Source organism: Oncorhynchus masou, chromosome 30, assembly GCF_036934945.1.
Source record: "Oncorhynchus masou masou isolate Uvic2021 chromosome 30, UVic_Omas_1.1, whole genome shotgun sequence".
Taxonomy (NCBI): Eukaryota; Metazoa; Chordata; class Actinopteri; order Salmoniformes; family Salmonidae; genus Oncorhynchus; species Oncorhynchus masou.
In genome coordinates, this window is record NC_088241.1 from 28889852 (window position 1) to 28912561 (window position 22710).

A 22710-nucleotide genomic window follows, 5' to 3' on the forward strand; every position below is an offset into this window, starting at 1 on the left:
CGACATCCAGTTAGAGGGAGAGCATGCAGTGACTCACAGTGGATGCTTTTTTGGCTGTTCACCTCTCCATTCAATCATCGAAGCACAATGTGCCTCAGAGACCAAACAGCCCAAATTACGGCATCCTTCTAATTAAGAACTCGTCTGACCTCAGCTATTATTTCCTTACTTTTGTTGTGTGTGTGTGTTGCTGTTCCAGGCCACCCGTCCAGACATGATTCGGATCCTCTCTGCAGCGCTGCACGTGGTTCTGAGGAGGGACATGTCACTCAACCGCAGACTGTACGCCTGGCTGCTGGGTAAAAGACACACTCACGCACATGCAATGGTTTTCCTTAGCCGGTAATAGGCAAATTGTCTGGGAGAAGAAGAAAAAAATCCCATTGTGAAATAATGATTTTTAGCCTATTCACTGATGGAAATAAAAGTATATGGAAATACATTTGACGGGTCATGCTTATCAGTCGATAAGATAATTAGCATCATTTAGTGAAATTAAATTGGTACGTGTTCAGTATATTTGTTATGTATCCTGTTTATCACATGCGTACAGCATACAGAGCGTTTTAGCAGAGAATCCGTCGGACAGCGGCGCTAGCTGCTGCTACAGCAAAGGCTTAGGCAACCGAAAACGGGCTTCATCAGCACGTCACACCAATTTGCAATTAGTTGTGTCAAGTTGGCTGGATGTTCTTTGGCTGGTGGACCTTTCTTGATACACATGGGAAACTGTTGAGCGTGAAACCCAGCAGCGTTGCAGTTCTTGACACAAACCGGCGCGCCTGGTACCTACCACCATACCCCATTCAAAGGCATTCCAATTTTTTTGTCTTGCCCATTCACCCTCTGAATGGCACACCATACACAATCCATGTCTCAATTGTCTCAAGGTGTTAAAATCCTTCTTTAACCTGTCTCCTCCCCTACACTGATTTGAAGTGGATTTAACAAGTGACATCAAGGGATCTTAGCCTTCATCTGGATTCACCTGGTTAGTGTATCATGGCTTTCCATGGAAAAGAACAGGTGTTCTCAACTTTCTTTCATTGTCCAGTAGCCAAAGACGCAATCCTAGTCATATTAACAACCCATGCTAGTGGCTGCATTTTAGATCTCCCCTCTCTCGGTCACATGAAACCACTAGAATGTGGGGTGTGCTTTTGACAACTGTGTTTTCCCATTAATTGCATTATGGAACGAACATTCACTCCTAACCTACTGTCAGAGCCACAACTGTCCCAGAGTCTGTTTGGAATAGGCTATTTCTTTCTTGCACAGAACGACAAGATGACCAATAGAATAGGTCAACTTTTCTATGGGGGATAGTAGGTTGACATAGGCTAGTGATTTTGCTGTTCATTACTTCCTCGTCTTGTTGGCTGAGGAAAAGTAAATATGGACAGTTATTGTAACATCTTCAAAGTGCACATCAGAATTTGGTTAAGAACTTCCTTGCCTCCTCGTCTTGCATGTTTTTTAATATGAATTACCATAATCTAAATGTGATTTCTGTTATGGGTTCGGTATATTTCCGGTAATTAAAGTGCTGCTGGCCAACTGTCCGGCGCCACATTTTCATAATGGAAACCCTGGTATACAGGCACAAACTAGCACACGCACACATACATACTAGAGGTCGACAGATTAATCGAAATGGCCGATTAATTAGGGCCGATTTCAAGTTTAAATAACAATCAGAAATCGGTATTTTTGGACAGAGATTGTTACCTTTATTTAATCTTTATTTAACTAGGCAAGTCAGTTAATAACATATTCTTATTTTCAATGACAGCCTAGGAACGGTGGGTTAACTGCCTCGTTCAGGGACAGGCAGAACAACAGATTTTCACGTCAGCTCGGGGGATCCAATCTTACAACATTACAGTTAACTCGTCCAACGCAATAACGACCTGCCTCTTGTTGCACTCCACAAGGAGTGCCTGTTACGCCAATGCAGTATGCCAAGGTAAATTGCTAGCTAGCATTAAACTTATCTTATAAAAATCAATCAATCATAATCACTAGTTAACTACACATGGTTGATGATATTACTAGATATTATCTAGCGTGTCATGCGTTGCGTATAATCTGACTGAGCATACAAGTATCTAAGTATCCTACAGAGCGGTGGTAGGCAGAAGCAGGCGCGTAAACATTCATTCAAACAGCACTTTTGTGCGTTTTGCCAGCATGGCAAGCTAGTTAGTGCGGGCTAATAGCGTTTCAAACCTCACTCGCTCTGAGCTTTCTAGTAGTTGTTCCCCTTGCTCTGCATGGGTAACGCTGCTTCGAGGGTGGCTGTTGTCATTGTGTTCCTGGTTTGAGCCCAGGGAGGAGCGAGGAGAGGGATGGAAGCTATACTGTTACACTGGCAATACTAAAGTGCCTTTAAGAAAATCCAATAGTCGAAGGTTAATGAAATACAAATGGTAAAGAGAGAAATAGTCCTATAATAACTACAACCTAAAACTTCTTACCTGGGAATATTGAAGACTCATGTTAAAAGGAACCATCAGCTTTCATATGTTCTCATGTTCTGAGCAAAGAACTTAAACTTTAGCTTTCTTAAATGGCACATATTGCACTTTTACTTTCTTCTCCAACACTTTGTTTTTACATTATTTAAACCAAATTGAACATGTTTCATTATTTATTTGAGGCTAAATTGATTTTATTGATGTATTATATTAAGTTAAAATAAGTGTTTATTCAGTATTGTTGTAATTGTCATTATAAAAAAAAAAAAATTAATCGGCCGATTTAATCGGTATTGACTTTTTTGGTCCTCCAATAATCGGTATCGGCGTTGCAAAATCATAATCGGTCGACCTCTAATACCTAACACTGCATGCGTTCTGTACGACTTAGTATAATTGCGCTGTTGGACTTTGCCTGTTGGAATGATCATCTGGTCATTAATGTCTTGTGCAGTAACATGTCTTGTAACAAGTTATATGCCAGTGCTTATTTCCCTACTTTGTTTTGTCTTATTTGCGTCTTACTCGCTGTGGATTAAAAAATAAATGCTGGTAAGTATCTGCTTGGTTAAGCAGGGCTCATTTTTTTACATGCAGAAAAGCTTGTTTGTTTGCAAAATTACTGGTAACTCAATCTCACCCCACCCTCTTCTCCCTTGTCTTTCGTCATATTGTGTGTGTGTGTGTGTGTGTGTACTCTGCTCCTAGGCTTTGACAACAATGGTGTGAGGACAGGCCCTCGCAGCTCTCGACAGAGCAACCCTGAGGACCATGCTACCCAGTATTTCAATACCTACTCCAAGGACATGCTGGTCCAGGTACGCCTTGTATGCACACACACAGCCTTTATAAAAATGCATACAAAAACAAGACAAGCTGTTCCATGTGCATTTGCTCAGCCTTTAAATACAGATGGCTAACACACACTTACAAGACAAACTGTTCCAAAGCTATTTGCTTAAATTATTATTTTCAAAGACCTCAAAGTTTGAGTGGTTCGTCTGAAAGGGAGCAAGGTAAATGCCATTTTTCAGCAGGTGAAATTCAGACCCCTACTGCTCCCCCTCTGTGCCCCCTTTTAATCTCTAAACTACCCCCCACCCCACCTACACACACACACCCTTAGGGGTTTGCCTGTAATGCCTGTAGCCCCTACTTCCACACCCCTCCTAATCCCAGGGGCCTTCCCTTTGAAGCTCTCTGAAATACTGCTCTGTGCCTGGGCCATGATCACACACTCACACACTATTCCCCCTTGTAATGCACTGTCACGCTCCAACAGCATTGGCCCTTATGATGGCGGAGCCTACATGTGATGTGTCCTGTTACTCCAGGGGTTGGGACAGACAGACCAGGGCTTTAATTTGTTCATCTGCCATCTGTTCATGGACACTTGTTGGGTCTCCTCCTGCCGGGAAACGGGGCTACTGCAGGGACTGTCTGTTCCCCGGACCCATCCGCTTCTGTGTTAGACGAGGCGTGAAACACACACACACACACACACACTGAAGGACAAAAATAAGACTTGCCTTGGAAAAAGTCCCCAGGCCCTAACCCAAAAATGTAATCCCAACCAGAAACTAGATAGCTAACCAGCTGAGTCCGTGTTCTGCCGCCTGTCTCTGGAGTTGCTTTGATCGTTCTGTATTTTTTGAATGCGGTTTGATCCAGAAGTTTTGACCGTGTGTGTGCAGGCAATGGTGGGGATCCTGCAAGGGAAGGCCCGAGGCGGGGAGGAGGAGAGCATCCTGATGCATGACCTCAAGCCTTTCCGCATTCTCATCAGTCTGCTGGACAAACCTGAACTCGGTACGGTATATTACTACATCCATCAGATCAATGCAACACATATCATTCATGTCACTTTTACACACCGAATAGAACACACACAGCATTTTGGTCATAGTGACCCACTACTGGGCCGCTTTTAGAAGGGAACACCATAGCAAAACGTTTCACAGCTGACAATTAAAATGAGCGCTTCTTATTGGACAAATCCAGGCAGTCTGTCCCCGTTTCAGTCCATTTCCTTCCATTTGGTGCCTAATGACCCTATTTCCCTTCGACTGTTCAAGATACATTTGTAAATGATCAGTGACTGATTTGTAACCCTGTGTGTTCCAGGACCAGCCATCCTGGAGGACGTTTTGATCGAGGTCTTCAGGACATTACACACACAGTGCCGAGCAGAGTTGGACCTGCAGAACCACAACCAATTCAGCAAGGACCATGCTCATCTCAGCAGGTTGGCTAGCGTGTGTGTGTGTGTGTGTGACACTAAACACATGAAAAAAGCCAAAGCTTTAATAATAACCATTGTATGCTAAGGGTCGTATTGATTGTTTCCCTCAGCAAACTGCGAGAAAACAAGAAAACTGCAGAGCTTATCAAGACGGCAAATCTCCTGTTCAACTCTTTTGAGCCGTACTACATGTGGGACTATATCGCTCACTGGTTCGAGGACTGCTGCAGGTCTGTGTGTATGCGCTGCTCCATGTGTTAATGCTGACATGGTAAGATAGCGAGACAGAGCCTGAGTCGTGTTCAGTAGGCCACACCATAGCAAAATGTTTCGCAACAGAAAATAAAGTTTGGCATTTCTTATTGGACAAATTTTACTCTGTTTTTTTGGCAGAATGAACACCCTCCTGTTTTGTGTTTGTAAATGGGTCACTCTGTCCATCTTGCAGCAAGGCAAAGAATGGACCAGGGAATGCTGGGAGCACAGAGTCCCCAGGGCTCTCATTGGTGGAGTTCTGTCAGCTGGTGGACTTCCTACTGGACATTGTGTCCTTGGTGAGGCACACACACCCTTCTCTCCCTGCCTTCCTTTCTCACTCATACTATAGTCTCTCTATACAGAACAACAGCCATTGACATTTCAGTACTCATACAATAGAATATTTACTAATTATAAGCCGCAGTTTCTGAATGTGAGTGCTCATGGCAATCCCTTATGGTGTGTGCTGTTTTTCTATCTGTGTGTGTGCAATGCATTAACAGGTTCTAGAACTGCCTGTATTTTGTGTCATTGCAACTTCTAGTAGAGAGAATGCTTGTCTTCATTTCCAATCTGAATAGGTTGGAAAGCCCCTGACACCTTTATTACTGTCTGTGTGCGTGCACAGCGTGTGTGTGAGTGATTGCATGTGCAGGTGTTTGTGTGTGTGTGTGTGTGTGTGTGTGTGTGAGCGTGTGTGTGAGCGTGCAGATGTTTCTCTGCATGAGTATGTTCTGCATACAAAGTGTCCTCTGGCCTATGCTCTGCTTGCTCCTGTCTGTTCAATCTATCTGCTCTCTTTCCTTGAAGCCTACTAGAAGCATGAGGGTTATCTGCCAGGTAAAGTACTGCTGTCTCCTGCTTCTTCACCCTTCATCCTGCCTGCCTGCATTACTGTGCTTGGATAACATTTTAGCAACGTCCCAGCAACATTCCTAAAGCCAATTTTTAATTTTGGTTATTTTTCTGGCTTTGAATATGGTTATTGTACTTCAGAGTGAGTCAAATTTTCCTGTATTATTGGGAATATGGGAGTAATTTCTACCTAGTCCAATAGAATTGGGATTTTTGTGTAGGAATATACTGTATATATATTAAAAGTTTGGTGGGGGATGTTGTGAAAATTAAATTTCAGCCTGGTGTGTCATTATCCTGCATGCACAGAATAATATGCTCCCATTGCTCACATTTAAAGAAGTAGTCTATGGCTTTTTGAATATTTCACTTTTGTTTATTCTTAATTTGTCCATTGTTCTGTTTTCTTTTAGCATAATTTTTAATGTAATTTGTAAAGAAAATGTCCATTACAACGTTCAAGGAAAAGGTATAATGTAAGATGACAATGATTTGAGGAAGACTGCTCATTATGAAATATTTTAGTAGGGTTGTATTTTTCAAAGGGTCTAACCTATTAAACTTTGATGGCCTCTGATGGCTTTTTCTAAACAACGCATAGTATTGTGTACTACCCTCATAAAATACAATGCTTTCAGAAAGTATTCACACCCCTTGACTTTTTCCAAATGTTTATTTTTTTACAAAGTGGGATTAAAATTGATTTAGTTGTAATTTTAAGTGAACGATCTACACAAAATACTCATGTCAAAGTGGAATATCTTTTTTAATGGAAAATAAAACATGAATATATCTTGATTAGATAAGTATTCAACCCCCTGAGTCAATACATGTTGGAATCACCATTGGCAGCTATTATAGCGGTATGTCTTTCTGGGTAAGCTTTGCACATCTGTATTGTACAATATTGCGTCTTATTCTTAAAATAATTCTTCAAGCTCTGTCAACTTTGTTGATCATTGCAAGACATACATTTTCAAGTCTTGCCATAGATTTTCAAGCCAATTTCAGTCAACTGTAACTCGGCCACTCGGAACATTCAATGTTGTCTTGTTCAGCAACTCCAGTGTAGATATGGCCTTGTGTTTTAATTTATTGTCTTGCTGAAAGGTGAATTTGTCTTCCAGTGTCTGTTGAAAAGCAGACTGCACCAAGTTTTCCTCAAGGACTTTCCCTGTGCCTAGCTATATTCTGTTTATTTTTATCCCCCAAGAAACTCACTAGTCCATAACATGATGCATTTTGTTGGATTTGCCCCCAACATAACACTTTGTATTCAGGACAGAAAGTTAATTTCTTTGCCACATGTCTTGCAGTATTAGTAGTGCCTTATTGAAAACCAGATGCATGCTTTGGAATAGTTATGTTTTGTACATGCTTTAGTATTTTGGATTTATGATAGTGTTGTTGAGCCACACTCTGTTATCTCCTCTCACAGCCATTAAACTCTGTAACTATTTTAACATCACCATTGGCCTCATGGTGAAATCCCTGAGGTTTCCTTCCTCTCCGGTAACTGATTTGGGAAGAGCACGTGTGTCTTTGTAGTGACTGGGTATATTGATACACCATCCGAAGTGTAAAATTAATAACTTGACGCCATTCTCAAAGGGATATTCAATGTGAGCTTGAGGTGCCTTTCTTTGCGAACCATAGGAAAACCTCCCTGGTCTTCGTGGTTGAATCTGTGCTTGAAATTCACTGCTGGACTAAGGGACCTTGCAGATAATTGTATGTGTATGGTACAGAGATGAGGTAATCGTTTAAAAAATAATGTTAAACACTATTATTGCACACAGTGAGTCCATTCAACTTATGTGACTTGTTCAGCAGATTTATACTCCTAAATTTATTTAAGCTTGCCGTAACAAAAGGGTTGAATACTTATTGACTCGAGACATTTTCTAGTTCAGTCTGCTTTTAGACCTGTAAACTTTTCTAAAAGCAGACTGAGCCAGGCTTTCCTCTATGATTTTGCCTGTGCCTAGCTATATTCCATTTATTCTTATTAACAAACAAAAAAACTCCCTAGTCCTAGCCAGTGACACAATCTGAATTCAGGCTTTAACATAACAAAATGTGGAAAAAGGGGTGTGAATACCTTCTGAAGGCACTGAACATTTTAAGTTTCAAAACTGTAAGTCCTACAAACACATGCTTAGGACAGTTCGGAAGGTAAGCACTGTTGGATTCTGATAAAGAAAAACAGTGTGACTACTACAGAGCCCGAGATGCAGCAGGCAAAAAAAAACATTTTTTTTAGTTCATTTTTTTTCTTTGGGGGTGGGGGGCAACGTGCCATGCCTTCATTTTTTGTCTTGCTGGAATGATATACAGTGCCTTCAGAAAGTATTTATACCCCTTGACTTATTCCACATTTTGCTCTTAAATATTTTTTTCTCTCACCCATTTACACACAACACCCCATAATGACAAAGTGGAAACATGTTTTATAGAATGTTTTGCAAATTTATTGAAAATGAAATACAGAAATATATCTCATTGACGTAAGTATTCAGACACATTTTAGTTTATTGCATTCAGTTATACAACTGACAGGGTATCCCCCTTTACCTCCTTGGGGCGGGGGTACCCCCCCAAATCGTTGGATGCGGTTCTGGGTCCAAAACAACCACAGATTATTCTGGAAATGCCTACAAAGCCATGGTAATGGTATACAGTTTCTCTAATGTGTCGACTTATTTTAAAGAATTGAGAGGTTAAACACAAGCGTTGTACTAATAATAATAAATAACTATATAGATTCGGAATTGGATTGTAATTACATCAAGCTCCAAAAAGAGCTTTCTCAGATATGCTTGATGCTGCCTTTTTATTTTATTACGTTTATTTGACAGCGTCTATTTACAGTTAAAACACAAATCAGGTATTGTGATGCATTGTACCAGATTAATCTAGGAATCTAATGACCATCCCCAGGTGAGTGGCGACCCTATTCCCCAGAGCCCTCTCACCTTCCTCTTCCTCCTCCCTTCAGGAGACCTACATAGAGATCCAGACGGAGCACCTTCCCCAGCTTCTGCTGCGCATGGTTTCTGCCCTGACCTCTCACCTCCCGGCCCTGGGCCTTGGGGAGCTCACTCACTGCCTGCGCCTCTGCTCTAAGATCCTCAGCAAGGTTCAGCCCCCCCTGGTGTCCCCCCTGTCCCTGCCCACGGGCCCCCTCGCCTCCACAGTCTCTGCTATGGAGGAGAAACGGGTAAGAAGAACTTAGATGGAGCTCCAGCCCGGGACACCTATACGAGTTAGATTAACCTTGGTTCTTACAGCCAGAGCATATTCTATAGCTTTTGTTGTTTATGTTTGAGGTTTTCTTCATCATTGTATGCATATGTAAAATGTATGTAAAATAGATGCTTAGATGAATGATGAATCAATATTCCGTGCAGACATTTCCCAGGTAATAAGGATAATCTATAGGCTACTTTTTCATGACAAAAGCAACTGGACTTTGTCTATCCTGATTTACGCTTTTAACCCAGTTACATTTGATCCCGTAAAGCATTGGTGATGATGAATGAACTTCAGTCATCACCTCTGCCAAGTCTGAAAGCATCCTGTTGTCTTCCGAGTTCTACCTTGCCTTTACACAGTTTGCTTTTGCAAATTGTCTCTGAGCATTTGATTGATCATAAAATAACACTGTTCCTTTTATCTCTGAACAGTGTTAAATCGTTTTTGCCTTTTGTCATTGTCAAGCGGATGTTCAAAGGCAAACATACAACCGCCTAACACGCCCACATTCATTGATTCTCACTTTGAAAATTAAAACTTTGTCAATTTTTCAGTTCCTAGCTGATGTCTGACTACCTTTGATAGTAAACAAATGTCACTTTCACTTCCTGCCAAATAAAATCATCAGAGCAGGGCTTCTCTGTTGTTGACCTAGCAGAGACAACAGCAGTTTGGCCTGATTCCCTAGCCCTCAAAAATATAAACAACCATCCAAGTCCCTCATGGTGTCCCCTGGTCCCAGTGCTGGCCCCCACCCCTCTACCCCCTCAATTTGTCTGGGTGGTCCCCGCTCCAGGACTGGAGGGGAGCTGGAGAACTGTCCCTCCCCTTTCCCCAGACAGAGGTGTTAGAAGCTGGGATCAGTCAACTATCTTTGTCCCCCTGTCTGTTACCTGGCGGTCTGGTAGAGTGTTTCAGTGCTCAGTAAGGCATGACTAAAAGTTGACCAACTCCTAGGCTAGAGGTAGAGGCCAGGGAGGGGGCACATAGTTACCACTTGTGTGTGTCTCTAACAAACAGCTGAGCCCCTCTTTCTCTCAGAGGAAGGGTTTCCCCTTGGGTATTTCTGCTCCATTGGAGTGGAAGGTTTCCTTCCCTCCCTTCAGCTCTATCCATCCTCCCCCCTCTCCCTTCCTCCTGTTCTCCAGCTACCCTCCTGGGGACATTTACAGGACTTAGTTTGCCATCTGAGTCCTGCCGCCAGAATGCGTAGCCTCAGCCTGCCGCACTGCATGCTGGGAAAGCCCTGGGGCTGTTTTGTGACATGGCAATGTGGGGCTGTCTGTCGATCTGTCCTAAGCTGGCTGGCATGATGCAGGGAGGGAGCTGTATGTAGGGTGTAGTTAAGGAGTCCATTCAGTTTGGGGCAACAGCTGTCCACTTCCCTGTCTGTGCTGTGGGTGCCTAAGGTGTGTGTGTGGGGGGGGGGTCTGTCAGGGAGTGTCTGTGCTTAGAAATCCTCTCCCTCCTTGTCTCCTGAGAGACCTGCGCTCTTCTCTTGACCTGATGCACTTTGGTCCCCACTGACAATCCTGAAACAGGCCCTGTTAAAATTATTAGGAACTGTGCTGTTGTTACTTGTTACACGGTCAATTTGTTCACTGGAGGATCCAGTTTTTGGTTTCCAGCTTGTTTAACATGGACACCTTTTGTTTCCACTCCTGATATGTGTTGAATGCTGTCTGCGTTTGACCTCTTCTCCTTCCTTCTCTCTTCTTTTTTTTCTCTCTCCTAAGTCCCTGCCCTCTACTCTGGAGCTCCCCAGCGGCGAGGTGTTTGAGAATGGGGAGAAACCCAACAGCAGTCGCTCCCCTGAGAGTGGCTTCACAGATTTTGTCCAGTACCAGGCCTCTGAGGGACCAGCGCTACCCACTCACCCTTCCCTCAAGACGGGCTGCAGCGGCTCCCTCCCAGCCTCCCAGAACAAGCCGCAGGACAAGCCCGTCATGCAGTGCTGCCTGGAGCATTTCCAGCACTTCCTCTCCCGCCTGGTCACCCTTTATATCACCCCGGGGATGGTAGAAGGATCTGGGGGTGAGAGGAGCGAAGTGGTACGAACGGAACCAGAGGGCGGCGCCCAGCAGAACGGGCGTGATGTGGTTGAGGTGCCGGGGCAAAGGGAGTGTCTGGCGGCCTTTACTGCTGCCTGCCAGCTCTTCCTGGAGTGCTCCAGCTTCCCCGTCTACATCGCCGAGGGCAACCTCAAGTCCACGCCCCCGCCTAAGGAGCAGACGGGTAAGACAGACTGACTGACCACGTTTGAGATACAGTACAGGCTCTGCTCAGATGAACAGATCTTCACTATGGCTGGAGAAGCGTTTAATTACATTTCAGTTTGATATGATAATCCTATACCCTTCTCCGTATGTCAAACATATGGTCTCTTCTCTCCCCTTTGTGTTAGATGAGCACATCTGAACTACAGCTATTTACTGTTGTATGTCTTCTCCCCTTCTCTCAATATAGTATCGTTTCTATTCTCTCCTGCAGACTGCGAGCAAGTGTGTCCTGCCGTGTGGTTGCAGACCTTGATGGACGCCTGCTGCCTGGCCAGTGACTTCAGTGTCCAGGGCGTGGCCATCTCCCTGGTCATGGACCTGGTGGGCCTCACCCAGTCTGTCGCCATGGTCACTGCCGAGGGCAGCATTGCTGGTGGCAACGCAGACTCCACCCAGCCCATGAGCCCTAGCCAGGGCCGTGTTGCTGTGGTGATCAGGCCACCACTCACACAGGGAATCCTGAAGTACATCGCAGAGAAGACCGACTTCTTCAAGGTAAGTGACAGGGAAGATATTTGTGGCTTATTTGGATCTGATATTGTTGAGATGTTTAGAAGTGGTTCAGTACAGAGAACACAGACTGTAGCTCAGTATGATGGAATAAACTTTTGAGATCTCTTTGCCATTGCTCACCATGGTAAATGGTAGAAACTTATATTCATAAATGTGTTTTGCAGCATGATGAATAGTACAAACTTACAGTACCAGTCAAAAGTTTGGACACACCTAGTCATTTAAGGGTTTTTCTTATTTAAAAAAAGTATTTTCTACATTGTAGTATAATAGTGAAGACATCAAAACTATGAAATAACACCATATGGAATCATGTAGTAACCAAAAAAGTGTTAAACAAATCTAAATACATTTGATATTTTAGTTACTTCAAAGTTGCCACCCTTTGCCTTGATGACAGCTTTTCACACTTGGCATTCTCAACCAGCTTCACCTGGAATGTTTTTTGAACAGTCTTGAAGGAGTTCCCACATATGCTGAGTACTTGTTGGCTGCTTTTCTTTCACTTTGTGGTCCAACTCATCCCAAACCATCTCAATTGGGTTGAGGTCGGGGGATTGTGGAGGCCAGGTCGTCTGATGTAGCACTCCATCACTCTCCTCCTTGGTCAAATAGCCCTTACACAGCCTGTAGGTGTGTTGGGTCATTGTCCTGTTGAAAAACAAATGATAGTCCCACTAAGCGCAAACCAGATGGGATGGCGTATCGCTGCAGAATGCTGTGGTAGCCATGCTGGTTAAGTGTGCCTTGAATTCTAAATAAATCACTGACAGTATCAACAGCAAAGCACCCCCACACTATCACACCTTCTCCAAGCTTCAAGGTGGGAACCACACATGCAGAGATCATCTGTTCACCTACTCTGCATCTGACAGACACAGCAGTTTGAACCAAAACTCTCAAATTTGGACTCATCAGAACAAAGGACAGATTTTCACCGGTCTAATGTCCATTGCTTGTGTTTCTTGGCCCAAGCAAGTCTCTTCTTATTATTGGTGTCCTTTAGTAGTGGTCTCTTTGCAGCAATTTGACCATGAAGGCCTGATTTCACACAGTTTCCTCTGAACAGTTGATGTTGGGACGTGTCTGCTACTTGAACTCTGAAGCATTTATTTGGGCTGCAACTTCTGAGGCTGGTAACTCTAATGAACTTTTCCTCTGCAGCAGAGGTAACTGTGGGTCTTCCGTTCCTGTGGAGTTCCACATGAGAGCCAGTTTCATCAAAGCGCTTGATGGTTTTTGCAACTGCTCTTGAAGAAACATTCAAAGTTCTTAATTTTCTGGATTAACTGACCTTCATGTCTTAAAGTATTGATGGACTGTCGTTTCTCTTTGCTTATTTGAGCTGTTTTTGCAATAATATGGACTTGGTATTTTACCAAATAGGGTTATCTTCTATATACCACCCCTACCTTTTCACAACTCAACTGATTGGCTCAAACACATTATAAGAAGGAAATAAATTCCACAAATTAACCTTTTAACAAGACAAACTTGTTAATTGAAATGCATTCCAGGTGTCTACCTCATGAAGCTGGTTGAGAGAATGCCAAGAGTGTACAAAGCTGTCATCAAGGGAAAGGGTGGCTACTTTCAATAATCTCAAATATAAAATCACTTTTTCTTTTTGGTTACTACATGATTCCATATGTGTTATTTCAAAGTTTTCACTATTATTTTACAATGTAGAAAATAGTACAAATAAAGAAAAACCCTTGAATGAGTAGGTGTGTCCAAACTGTTGGCTGGTACTATATGTTGATAAATCTGTTTTTCAGCATTATAAATGGTAGTAAACCTATGCTAATAAATCACTCTATATCTCTCTCTAACACACACTCTCTCTCTCTCTCCCCCTCACCCCTCCAGAGTGTGGCCCTTATCCTGTGGGGACAGTTGGGGGAGGGGACCCCTCAGCACCACCAGCGCAGTGTGGAGCTCTTTTACCAGCTCCACAACCTGGTGCCCTCCTCCAGTATATGTGAGGACGTCATCAGCCAGCAGCTCATGCACAGAGACAAGGTTGGTCAGCTCAGTACATATGCCTTCAGACACATGGGAACACACACAGCTTCACAGTATGCTTGTAAGAATTCTGTATGCCGGAAGGAATACGCTCCAACACACACGCATCCACACACGATTTCTGTTTTTTTTTTCTTCAGAAAATCCGTCTTGAGGCCCATGTGAAGTTCTCTGTGCTTTGGCATCTGACCAGAGACTTGAACATCACCAAGTCTTCCCCTTTCAACCGCACCTTTGACAGGTAAGTCTTCCCTCTCTACTGACACCCCACTCAAAAGTTTCATCAAGGATGGACAGAACAGCTGCTAATATATTAATGTAATGCATATCTCATACTCTTTTTCTGTCGGTCTCTCTCTCACACTCACACGCACGCACACACATACCGTTTGGACGCTACAGACTTTCTAGTGAGAAGACCGATTTTGGGGATGTCTCATGGTCCGACAAACACCGTTGTAGCTCGGCCACCTTCCTCCGCAGATTGAGATGCAGCCCGTGCAAAAGAAACATGTCTCTAGCATAAACTGGCTGATTTTGATAGGGATTTTTTAAATGTAACTTAGATTGACGCTCGGTGGATTATTAATATACACCATCACAATAAATCCATTAAGAAACATGATGTGTATTAAATATATTTCAGAGGAACTGGATAGCATAGATCTGGCTATGCTCCATGCCAATGGCAGCCTAAGCTGTAGACTAGTTCATTGAGCGGACATGAAATGCTTATAATTCCCGTACCATTATTTTATAATATATCAATTGGGCTTATAAGAACTTACTTCACTCCACGCATCAACCAGCTCAAACCATGTATGACTCCACCCTATCCCTGCAAGCTACCCAGTGCTTAATTTGGGAACGGACAGTAGCCCACAACATCGAAAACCAAGTGAAATCTATTCGGAAACGTCGATGGTAAACCCCCACCCCCCTTTGCCCTCAGAACAGCCTCAATTCATCGGGGTATGGACTCTACAAAGTGTTGAAAGTGTTCCACAGGGATGCTGGCCCATGTTGACTCCAATGCTTCCCACAGTTGTGTCAATTTTGCTGGATGTCCTTTGGATGGTGGACCATTCTCTATCCATACAGGAAGCTGTTGAGTGTGAAAACCCCAGCAGTGTTGCAGTTCTTGACACAAACCGATGCGCCTGGCACTTACTACCATACACCGTTCAAAGGCACTTAAATCTTTTGTCTTGCCCATTCACCTTCTGAATGGCACACATACACAATCCATGGCTCTGTAATATTGAGGCTTAAAAATCCTTCTTTAACCTGTCGCCTCCCCTTAATCTACATGGATTGAAGTGATTTAGCAAGTGACATCAATAAGGGATTATAGCTTTCACCTGGATTTACTTGGTCAGTCTGTCATGGAAAGAGCAGGTGTCCTTAATGTTTTGTACACTCAGTGTATGTATAAGCTTTAAGATAGGCTTATATAGGTTTAGACAGAACTATATGTATGTATTGTAATTATTTTAATTCAGTCTTTTTTTTGGCTTGGATTCATATAGGCTAGGCTTATGCATATGCATAAGCTCTAATATGCATATGAGGGTTCTGCATGTCTTAAATGCTTTGAATTAATCAGCTAGGTTAACCAATGGGGACTATAATGCTGCGTTTCGCAAGCATGATATTCCCAAACACCCATCCCAAAATAATCAGAATGCCGTTGATAAAGATGTAGGACTCCCGCCATCACCAGTTATCCTCATCATTCAGGTTCTTATAATTCAGTCTTGAAATGTTTGATGTGAATTTTGGATGCATTTGAATTGATGCCAGACTGATTAGAGACAATCGAGTGCTGAGTACCAGGCCGTTAGCGAGTTGTGTACTACCAATGCATCAACTACAGAGCGGAGAATATGAGGAGATTACTGTGACTCAGCAGTCACTTGGATTTTGACTGCGGTCATGACTCATGACTGCCGGCGTGGCTTCTGTCGATCTCTCTCTCTCTCTCTCTCTCTCTCTCTCTCTCTGTCTCTGTCTCTGTCTCTGTGTGTCTGTCTCTCTGTGTGTCTGTCTCTCTCTGTTTCTTTACTCTCGCTCTCTCTCTGTCTCTTTGCTCTCTCTCAGGTCTCTGTTCATCATGCTGGACAGTCTAAGTTACTGGGATGCGTCAGCCAGCGCAGTGGGCCGGGCCTGGCTCAACCAGGTGCTCCAGAGGCACGACATCGCCCGGGTCCTGGAGCCCCTCCTGCTGCTGCTGCTGCACCCCAAGACCCACCGTGTGTCCATCCAGCGCGTCCAGGCCCAGCGCCACTGGGCCCAGGCGTTCCCTAACCACAACCCCCAGGCCGAACAGGACCCCTCAGAACCCATCTACATCTCTGACAGTGAGTATAGGGGAGACACGGGTTAGAATGGTGGTAGACAGGACAGCCATGGTCGTGAAGAGATACAGAGCACTTGCAGGCTTTTGTTCCGCCCAGCCCTAATAGATTCAACACTCATCTCATGATTGTATAATGTTGGGCTGGAAGAAAAGTCTATAGCTCTAAATGATCAATGTAGTTTGGTGAACATTGGTTTGGAGTGAATCAAGTTCAAGGTTCATTTCGACTCTGTAATTTATTTGCATAAACAGTATGTCACATATCCTCTTCTCTCAGACTTCAATCAGATGCCAGGGGACTCTTTGAAGTCAGGGCTCCGAGGGCTGCCGTTGAGCGACATGGAGCCCTTCTGCCTGACAGTCAACCCTCTGAGTGACAGCCTATCCCTGCTCAGCCTGAGCAGTGAGAACCTGGCGCTGAGCGGTGACTACCATCCTCCTGACCAGCAGGGGGAACCCCACCTCCACGGCTCTGAGTCCAGCGGCTCCCACTCCTCCTCCATAGACAATGGCAGCTTCGGGGAGCCAGACGGCACCTGCAGCACAGTGAAAGGATTAGGATCTGACCAAGTCCCTGTCCTTATAGAGTCAGACAGTATGGTTCCTGATGAGGAGGATTCACTAGAAGAGGTTGTGTTGTCGGTGTTAAATGAGTTGATAGACAGGGTGGTGAGTATGGGAGAGGATGAAACACCGTCCCCCCCTGAAGCGTGGGCGCAAACGGACTCAGATAGCTCCTCATCAGACACGCAGGCTGGTCTTCGGCTCGATTCGGGCCCCCACGCCCCCTCCCACCGCCTCGAGATGTTAGCGGGAGGCACCCTGGGGTTCTTCCATGTCACCCCACCGGACCAGACAGGGGAGGAGTGGGAGAGGCACCGTGAGGGCATCACTCGCCATAGCTCGTCCCCCTCCATCGTGACCCTGCCGGACAGCTCGGGCCCGGCCTCCCCTCACGACCAGAACCTCCGCTTGGACGTCGTGGACCTGCGGGCCCGTAAGCGCTCCCACAGCAGCACCCAGCTCAGCCTCAAGGGTAAGATCATGGAGCGTCTGCAAGACAAGTCCCCCGGCGCCAAGCCCAAGGTGAAGAAGAGCAAGAGGAAGGAGGAGGAGAGGCTGAGGAAGGCCCTGCAGGCCGAGAAGCTCCGGCCACCCAGCATCTTCTTCGGAGACAGCCTGGATCTGGAGAATTGGTACAGCTGTGGAGAAGGTGAGGTGTCCGAGATCGAGAGTGACACCAGCTCGCCGAGTGGGGGCGGAGGGGTGAGCGGGGGAAATGGTCCCAATGCGAGAGTGGAGCGTAGAGCTTCCGCCTCGCCGCCTCAGTTCAACATCCACCCCCTCTACCAGCACGTGCTGCTCTACCTGCAGCTGTACGACTCATCCCGCACACTGCACGCCCTTTCGGCCATCGCCTCCATGCTGCGGGCAGCGCCATCGGACTTCGTGGACGCCATCTCCACCACCAGCATCAACAACACCTACACGCCCCAGCTGTCACTGCTGCAGAACCTGCTGGCACGCCACCGCGTCTCCGTCATGGGCAAGTCACATTTATTTTTTTTATGCATAGAAACACAGATAAAGACCACATAAAATAATGCGATGTTCAATCTCCACCTCCTTCCAGGTAAGGACTTCTACTGCCCCATCTCCCAGGACAGCCACTCCCACTCGTTCCGTAGCGCCATGTTCCTAGAGATCATCATCTCCCTCTGCCTCTACTTCCTGCGCTCCTACTACTCTGCCCACGTGGGCACGGCCGCCACCGACCTGGCGGGCAACCGGGCCATGCAACTGACCAGCTTGGAGGTCCTCACCCTTCTCTTCAGCGAGCTGTCCAAGGTGACCGGCGGCTCGGCCAAAGGCTTCGCCAGCTTTATCAGTGACGTGCTGTCCAAGTGTAAGGTCCAGAAGGTGGTGCTCCACTGCCTGCTCTCCTCCATCTTCTCGGCCCAGAAGTGGCACGAGCAGCGGGCGGCCGGCGTCAACGTGGCCTCCCAGGAGGAGGGTCTCTCAGAGGACAGCGTAATCAACCTCTCAGAAGATCAGATGGACGGCTGCAGCGCCGTTCAGTCCCAGCTGCTGAGGCTTCTCCAGAGCCTGGTGGTGCTGGAGCACAGGGTCCTAGTGCCCGCCGAGGAGGGCGGCGACGGGGGGCCCGTGGTCGTCCCGGGGGGTGTAACATTAGGGGTTGTAACATTAGGGCCGGGTAGCGGGGCAGGGACGGGCTTCGAACTGCTGGGAGGTGAGGTGGAGCACATGAACCCACAGCAGCCAATGACGTCGCTGCAGTACCTTCACGGGCAGCCTATCACGGCGCAGGGCATGTTCCTGTGTGCGGTGATCCGGGCGCTGCACCAGCACCACGCGTGTAAGATGCACCCGCAGTGGATCGGCCTGATCACGGCCACGCTGCCCTACATGGGCAAGGTACTGCGCAGGGTGGTGGCCTCAGTCACACTGCAGCTCTGTAGGAACCTGGACAACCTCATTCAGCAGTACCGCTATGAGACCGCCATCACAGACACCAGGTAACTGCTATAGGATAGTTTCTTATGAGCCCATATGGGCTAGGCATTTTGAAACGGTACTGAGACATCCATATCCACCCATCTATCCATCAGTCCTGGTTAGCCATTGTAAAACCACACCACTGCTTCCTTTGTCGTCCACAGAACAATGGGATAGTGGCTATATTGGAAGGTTTTTTACATGCAATGTTAATGTGTGTGTTTTAGGTCTACCTACTTTATTTGATTGCGCTGATTGATTGTAAGTCACTCTGAATAAAAGTGCCTGCTAAATAACTTAAATGTAAAACTGGGAAAATTGTTGTTCCAGGATCTGGTGTGAAGGCAACTGCAAGCAGATTGTCAGTAATCAGACCTGGCTAATGGAAACAGGACATTTTGGGACAATTTCATAAATGTCGGGGGACAATTTGTTGATTCGACATGGTGTCAGTAAAATTTGGCTAATTATGCAAGAAATGGCAGTGGAAACGCTTTTATTGTACCTTTTATTTAACTAGGCAAGTCAGTTAGGAACACATTTAAATTTTTCATGACTGCCTACGAACAGTGTTCAGGGGCAGAACGACAGATTTTTCAGGGGGAGAACAACAGATTTTTATCTTGTCAGCTCGGGGATTCCATCTTGCAACCTTTCGGCAACCTTTTGGTTATACGCGATTATATTTTGTGTGGTCCTCCCACTACGACTTGGGGGAAAGCATGCAGTTTATAAGGCGACAGGTGAAATAAGTTATGATGAACTTCAAACGTTTGTGAAAGTGCACAGGGATGAGCTCGATGCACCTTTACAATAAATATCAATGGTCTTAATCTGGTGACATGATAATCTCGCTCTTATCCATTATAATGTCATCATATAGGCTAGCCTATATACAGCCCGCACTGTATTTGCAAACTGTTGTCTAGAGCGCACCTGCCAAGACCATAGTGGGCACATTTGCTATTTAACGCAACAGTTTTTGTGACAAAACCATCGGTACAGTTGAAAATGAGATGAATTCACATTGAACTATAGGTTTCTATTCGGTACAAATGTAAAGGATATTTCAAGATTTTGGCAGTTGAAGCCCTTTATCTATTTCCCCAAAATCAGATGAACTTGTGGATACCATTTTTATGTCTGTCTCTGCATCCAGTATGAAGGAAGTTAGAGGTAGTTTCATGAGCCAATGCTAACTAACGTTAGCGCAATGATTTCAAGTCTACAGGAACACCTAGCATGCTTGCTGTTCCCATAGACTTCCAGTCATTGCGCTAATGTTACTTAGCAACTTCCTTCAAACTGCAAACAGAGACATAAAAATGGTATCCACAAGTTCATCTGGCTCTGGGAAAGTAGATAAAGGGCTTCATTCACAAAATCTCAAACCATCCCTTTAAGAAGAAAAAAGATACCTTTTTATGTTCTCTACTTCATCACGTAGTGCTTTTTATTCACAAGTCAGTTTGGTGGAAACGCCACTGGTGGGAAAATGCGCATATTCTTTTTTGCAGATTTTTGAGTATTCATCTGAAAATCTATCTCCAATTGGATGAACCTAGCTAGTAAAGTGAAATATTTGTATGAGGATGAATTGGTTAATTTAAGTGCATATCCAAGGCAATAGATTTACAGCTGATTTGTAGCAGATGGAATGTTTGTAAGAAGTTAGGTGAATGATGCTGCCACAAGATGTCTCTCTTGACCAGCAGTTGCCTCAATTACCCACCTTTGACTAATGCCTTTGTGGATTCTAAATTGTAACTGTATATTCTATGACAACATAAATGATTTATGGCAAAATAGTTTTTTTATACCAAATTATGACTATTAATTTATACTTTCCCCACTATCCCTCTTCCAGACCTCAGTGGATGGCCCTGTGCATCCCCCCAGATTTGATTCTAACAGTACTGGAAGGAGTGACAGCTATCATCCACTACTGTCTACTGGACCCATCCTCCCAGTACCACCAGGTGAGGGCGCTAGTCAGCCGCACTGCACTCCCAAGTAGACAGACATGTCATATCTGCATTGATTTAATGCCGATGTCACTTATTTACACATCGATAGACCTCCTTTGTTTATATTGCACACATGTATCTAAGAAGGATGGCATTTTCTGTACAAATCTACACAACCTACTACACCATTTTCAAAGTGAAAGAAAATGATTGGACATTTTCCCAAATTAATAAATAAATAACTTAAGATGTCATGATTGCGTTTGTCTTCACACCCCAGAGTTAATACTTGGTGGAAGCACCTTTGGCAGCCATTACATCTGTAAATCATTTTGAAGAAGATTCTACCAACTTTGCACTTAGGGCAACATATATCCATTGTTATTGACAAAATTGCTCCAGCTCAGTACATTTGGTTGGGAGTCATTGATGGACAGCAATATTCAAACAGTGATTGCTATTATCATGGCTATTGTGGTAGCAGCATCAAGTTATGGGTATGCTTGTCACCGGCAGGGACTTGGGAGTTTGTCATGATCAAAATAAATATGAAAGAAGCAAAGCCCAGGTAAAAAGTTAGCGGGAAACCCAACGTAGTCTTCTGAAAACCAAACCCTGGGATAGTTTTGTTTTTCAATGTGACAATTACACAAGCTTTAATGCCAAAGACACACCAGAATGGCTTTCCAAGAGGTGGTGAGTCCTGACTTGAAAATCTGCTTGAAAATGTAGAGTCAAGATTTGAATATTGCTGTCCAACAATGACTCCCAACCACATTTATTGAGCTTGAGCAATTTTGTGAAAATTTGCCTGCCAATGTTGCTTCCACCAAACTCTGGGGTGTGAGGACATACACAATCAATGCATCTTCCTTTTACATATTTAGATTAATTTGTTAATGTTTCTATAATTTTTCTTTAACTTTGAAAATGTGGGGTAGGTTAAGTTTATTGGTAGAGGAATTTTTTTTTTATATAATTTTAAAGCAGATAAACATGAAGACTGCAATGGGGTGTGTAGACTTTCACTAGTGACTGTATCTCCCTGTCTCTCCTCTCAGCTGCAGGTGAGTGTGGACCAGAAGCACTTGGCGGAGGCTCGCTCAGGGATCCTGTCCATCCTCCACACCATCATGTCCTCCGTCACCCTGCTGTGGAGCGTCCTGTACCAGGCCGACAGCACAGACCGGCCAGCTGCCGCCTCCGCTGCATCCACTTCCAACATCAACCTGGGATCCACCAAGGTACTGCGGTTACACACTGACCCTAAGCCTTTTCACAGTACTGAATTGAACTAAGGCGAGCTAAACCAAGCTCTACTGAGCTGATCTGATTACTCACTCATCCATCCATAGTTGCTAGAACTGAGATGAAATGGACAATGTAATAATAGCCATCAGTTTGGTCTAGGTCGACACGATACTGTGAAAAGAGTACCTGTAGTTGATACCTAGATCAGTGTTCTTCAATATATATATTTTTTGGGGGGGGAAGTGTACTTAGTTTAGCATGTGTTATAGTGGATGCAGCAAACTGCTTATGTTACTAGCTCTTAACTATATTGCTCCTAAGGACCCTACAGAGTGTGCAGACTTTTGTTTCAGCCCGGTACTCCTGATTTGAGGATTAGACTAATCATCCGTTAGCGCTGGACTGGAACAAAAGCCTGCACTACATGTGGGTTTCCCCAGGACTCGCACATTGTTCAAGGAGAATGGACCGTCCACTGCCTGTTGGCCTGGTCTTATTTCTGGCACTGCATAGAGTGCTCAATCTTTCCTCTTTCTCCTCAGAACTTGCGTCAGCAGATCCTGGAGCTGCTAGGCCCCATCTCCATGAACCACGGAGCCCACTTCATGGCAGCCATCGCCTATGTGTGGAACGAGAGGAAGCAGGTCAAGACCAGTGCCGCTTACAAGGTAAGCCCCAGAAATCAACATGGCAGAAACCCTTACTAAACACG

General features: G+C 44.9%; 1 protein-coding gene across 2 annotated transcripts in view; it reads left to right on the plus strand.

The window, feature by feature from the left end:
* The window catches only part of LOC135522484 (protein dopey-1-like), a 34626-nt gene that overhangs the window by 3818 nt on the left and 8098 nt on the right, over positions 1 to 22710 (plus strand). For both annotated transcript variants that reach the window (XM_064948778.1, XM_064948779.1), the window contains exons 7-23: positions 200 to 299; positions 3186 to 3295; positions 4172 to 4286; positions 4602 to 4722; positions 4830 to 4949; positions 5168 to 5273; positions 8831 to 9052; positions 10824 to 11322; positions 11578 to 11861; positions 13749 to 13901; positions 14045 to 14145; positions 16005 to 16264; positions 16541 to 17809; positions 17897 to 18800; positions 20648 to 20759; positions 21809 to 21991; positions 22541 to 22666. In XM_064948778.1, coding sequence (XP_064804850.1) covers positions 200 to 299; positions 3186 to 3295; positions 4172 to 4286; positions 4602 to 4722; positions 4830 to 4949; positions 5168 to 5273; positions 8831 to 9052; positions 10824 to 11322; positions 11578 to 11861; positions 13749 to 13901; positions 14045 to 14145; positions 16005 to 16264; positions 16541 to 17809; positions 17897 to 18800; positions 20648 to 20759; positions 21809 to 21991; positions 22541 to 22666 — 4785 coding nt within the window. The remainder of the gene's footprint in view (positions 1 to 199; positions 300 to 3185; positions 3296 to 4171; positions 4287 to 4601; positions 4723 to 4829; positions 4950 to 5167; positions 5274 to 8830; positions 9053 to 10823; positions 11323 to 11577; positions 11862 to 13748; positions 13902 to 14044; positions 14146 to 16004; positions 16265 to 16540; positions 17810 to 17896; positions 18801 to 20647; positions 20760 to 21808; positions 21992 to 22540; positions 22667 to 22710) is intronic.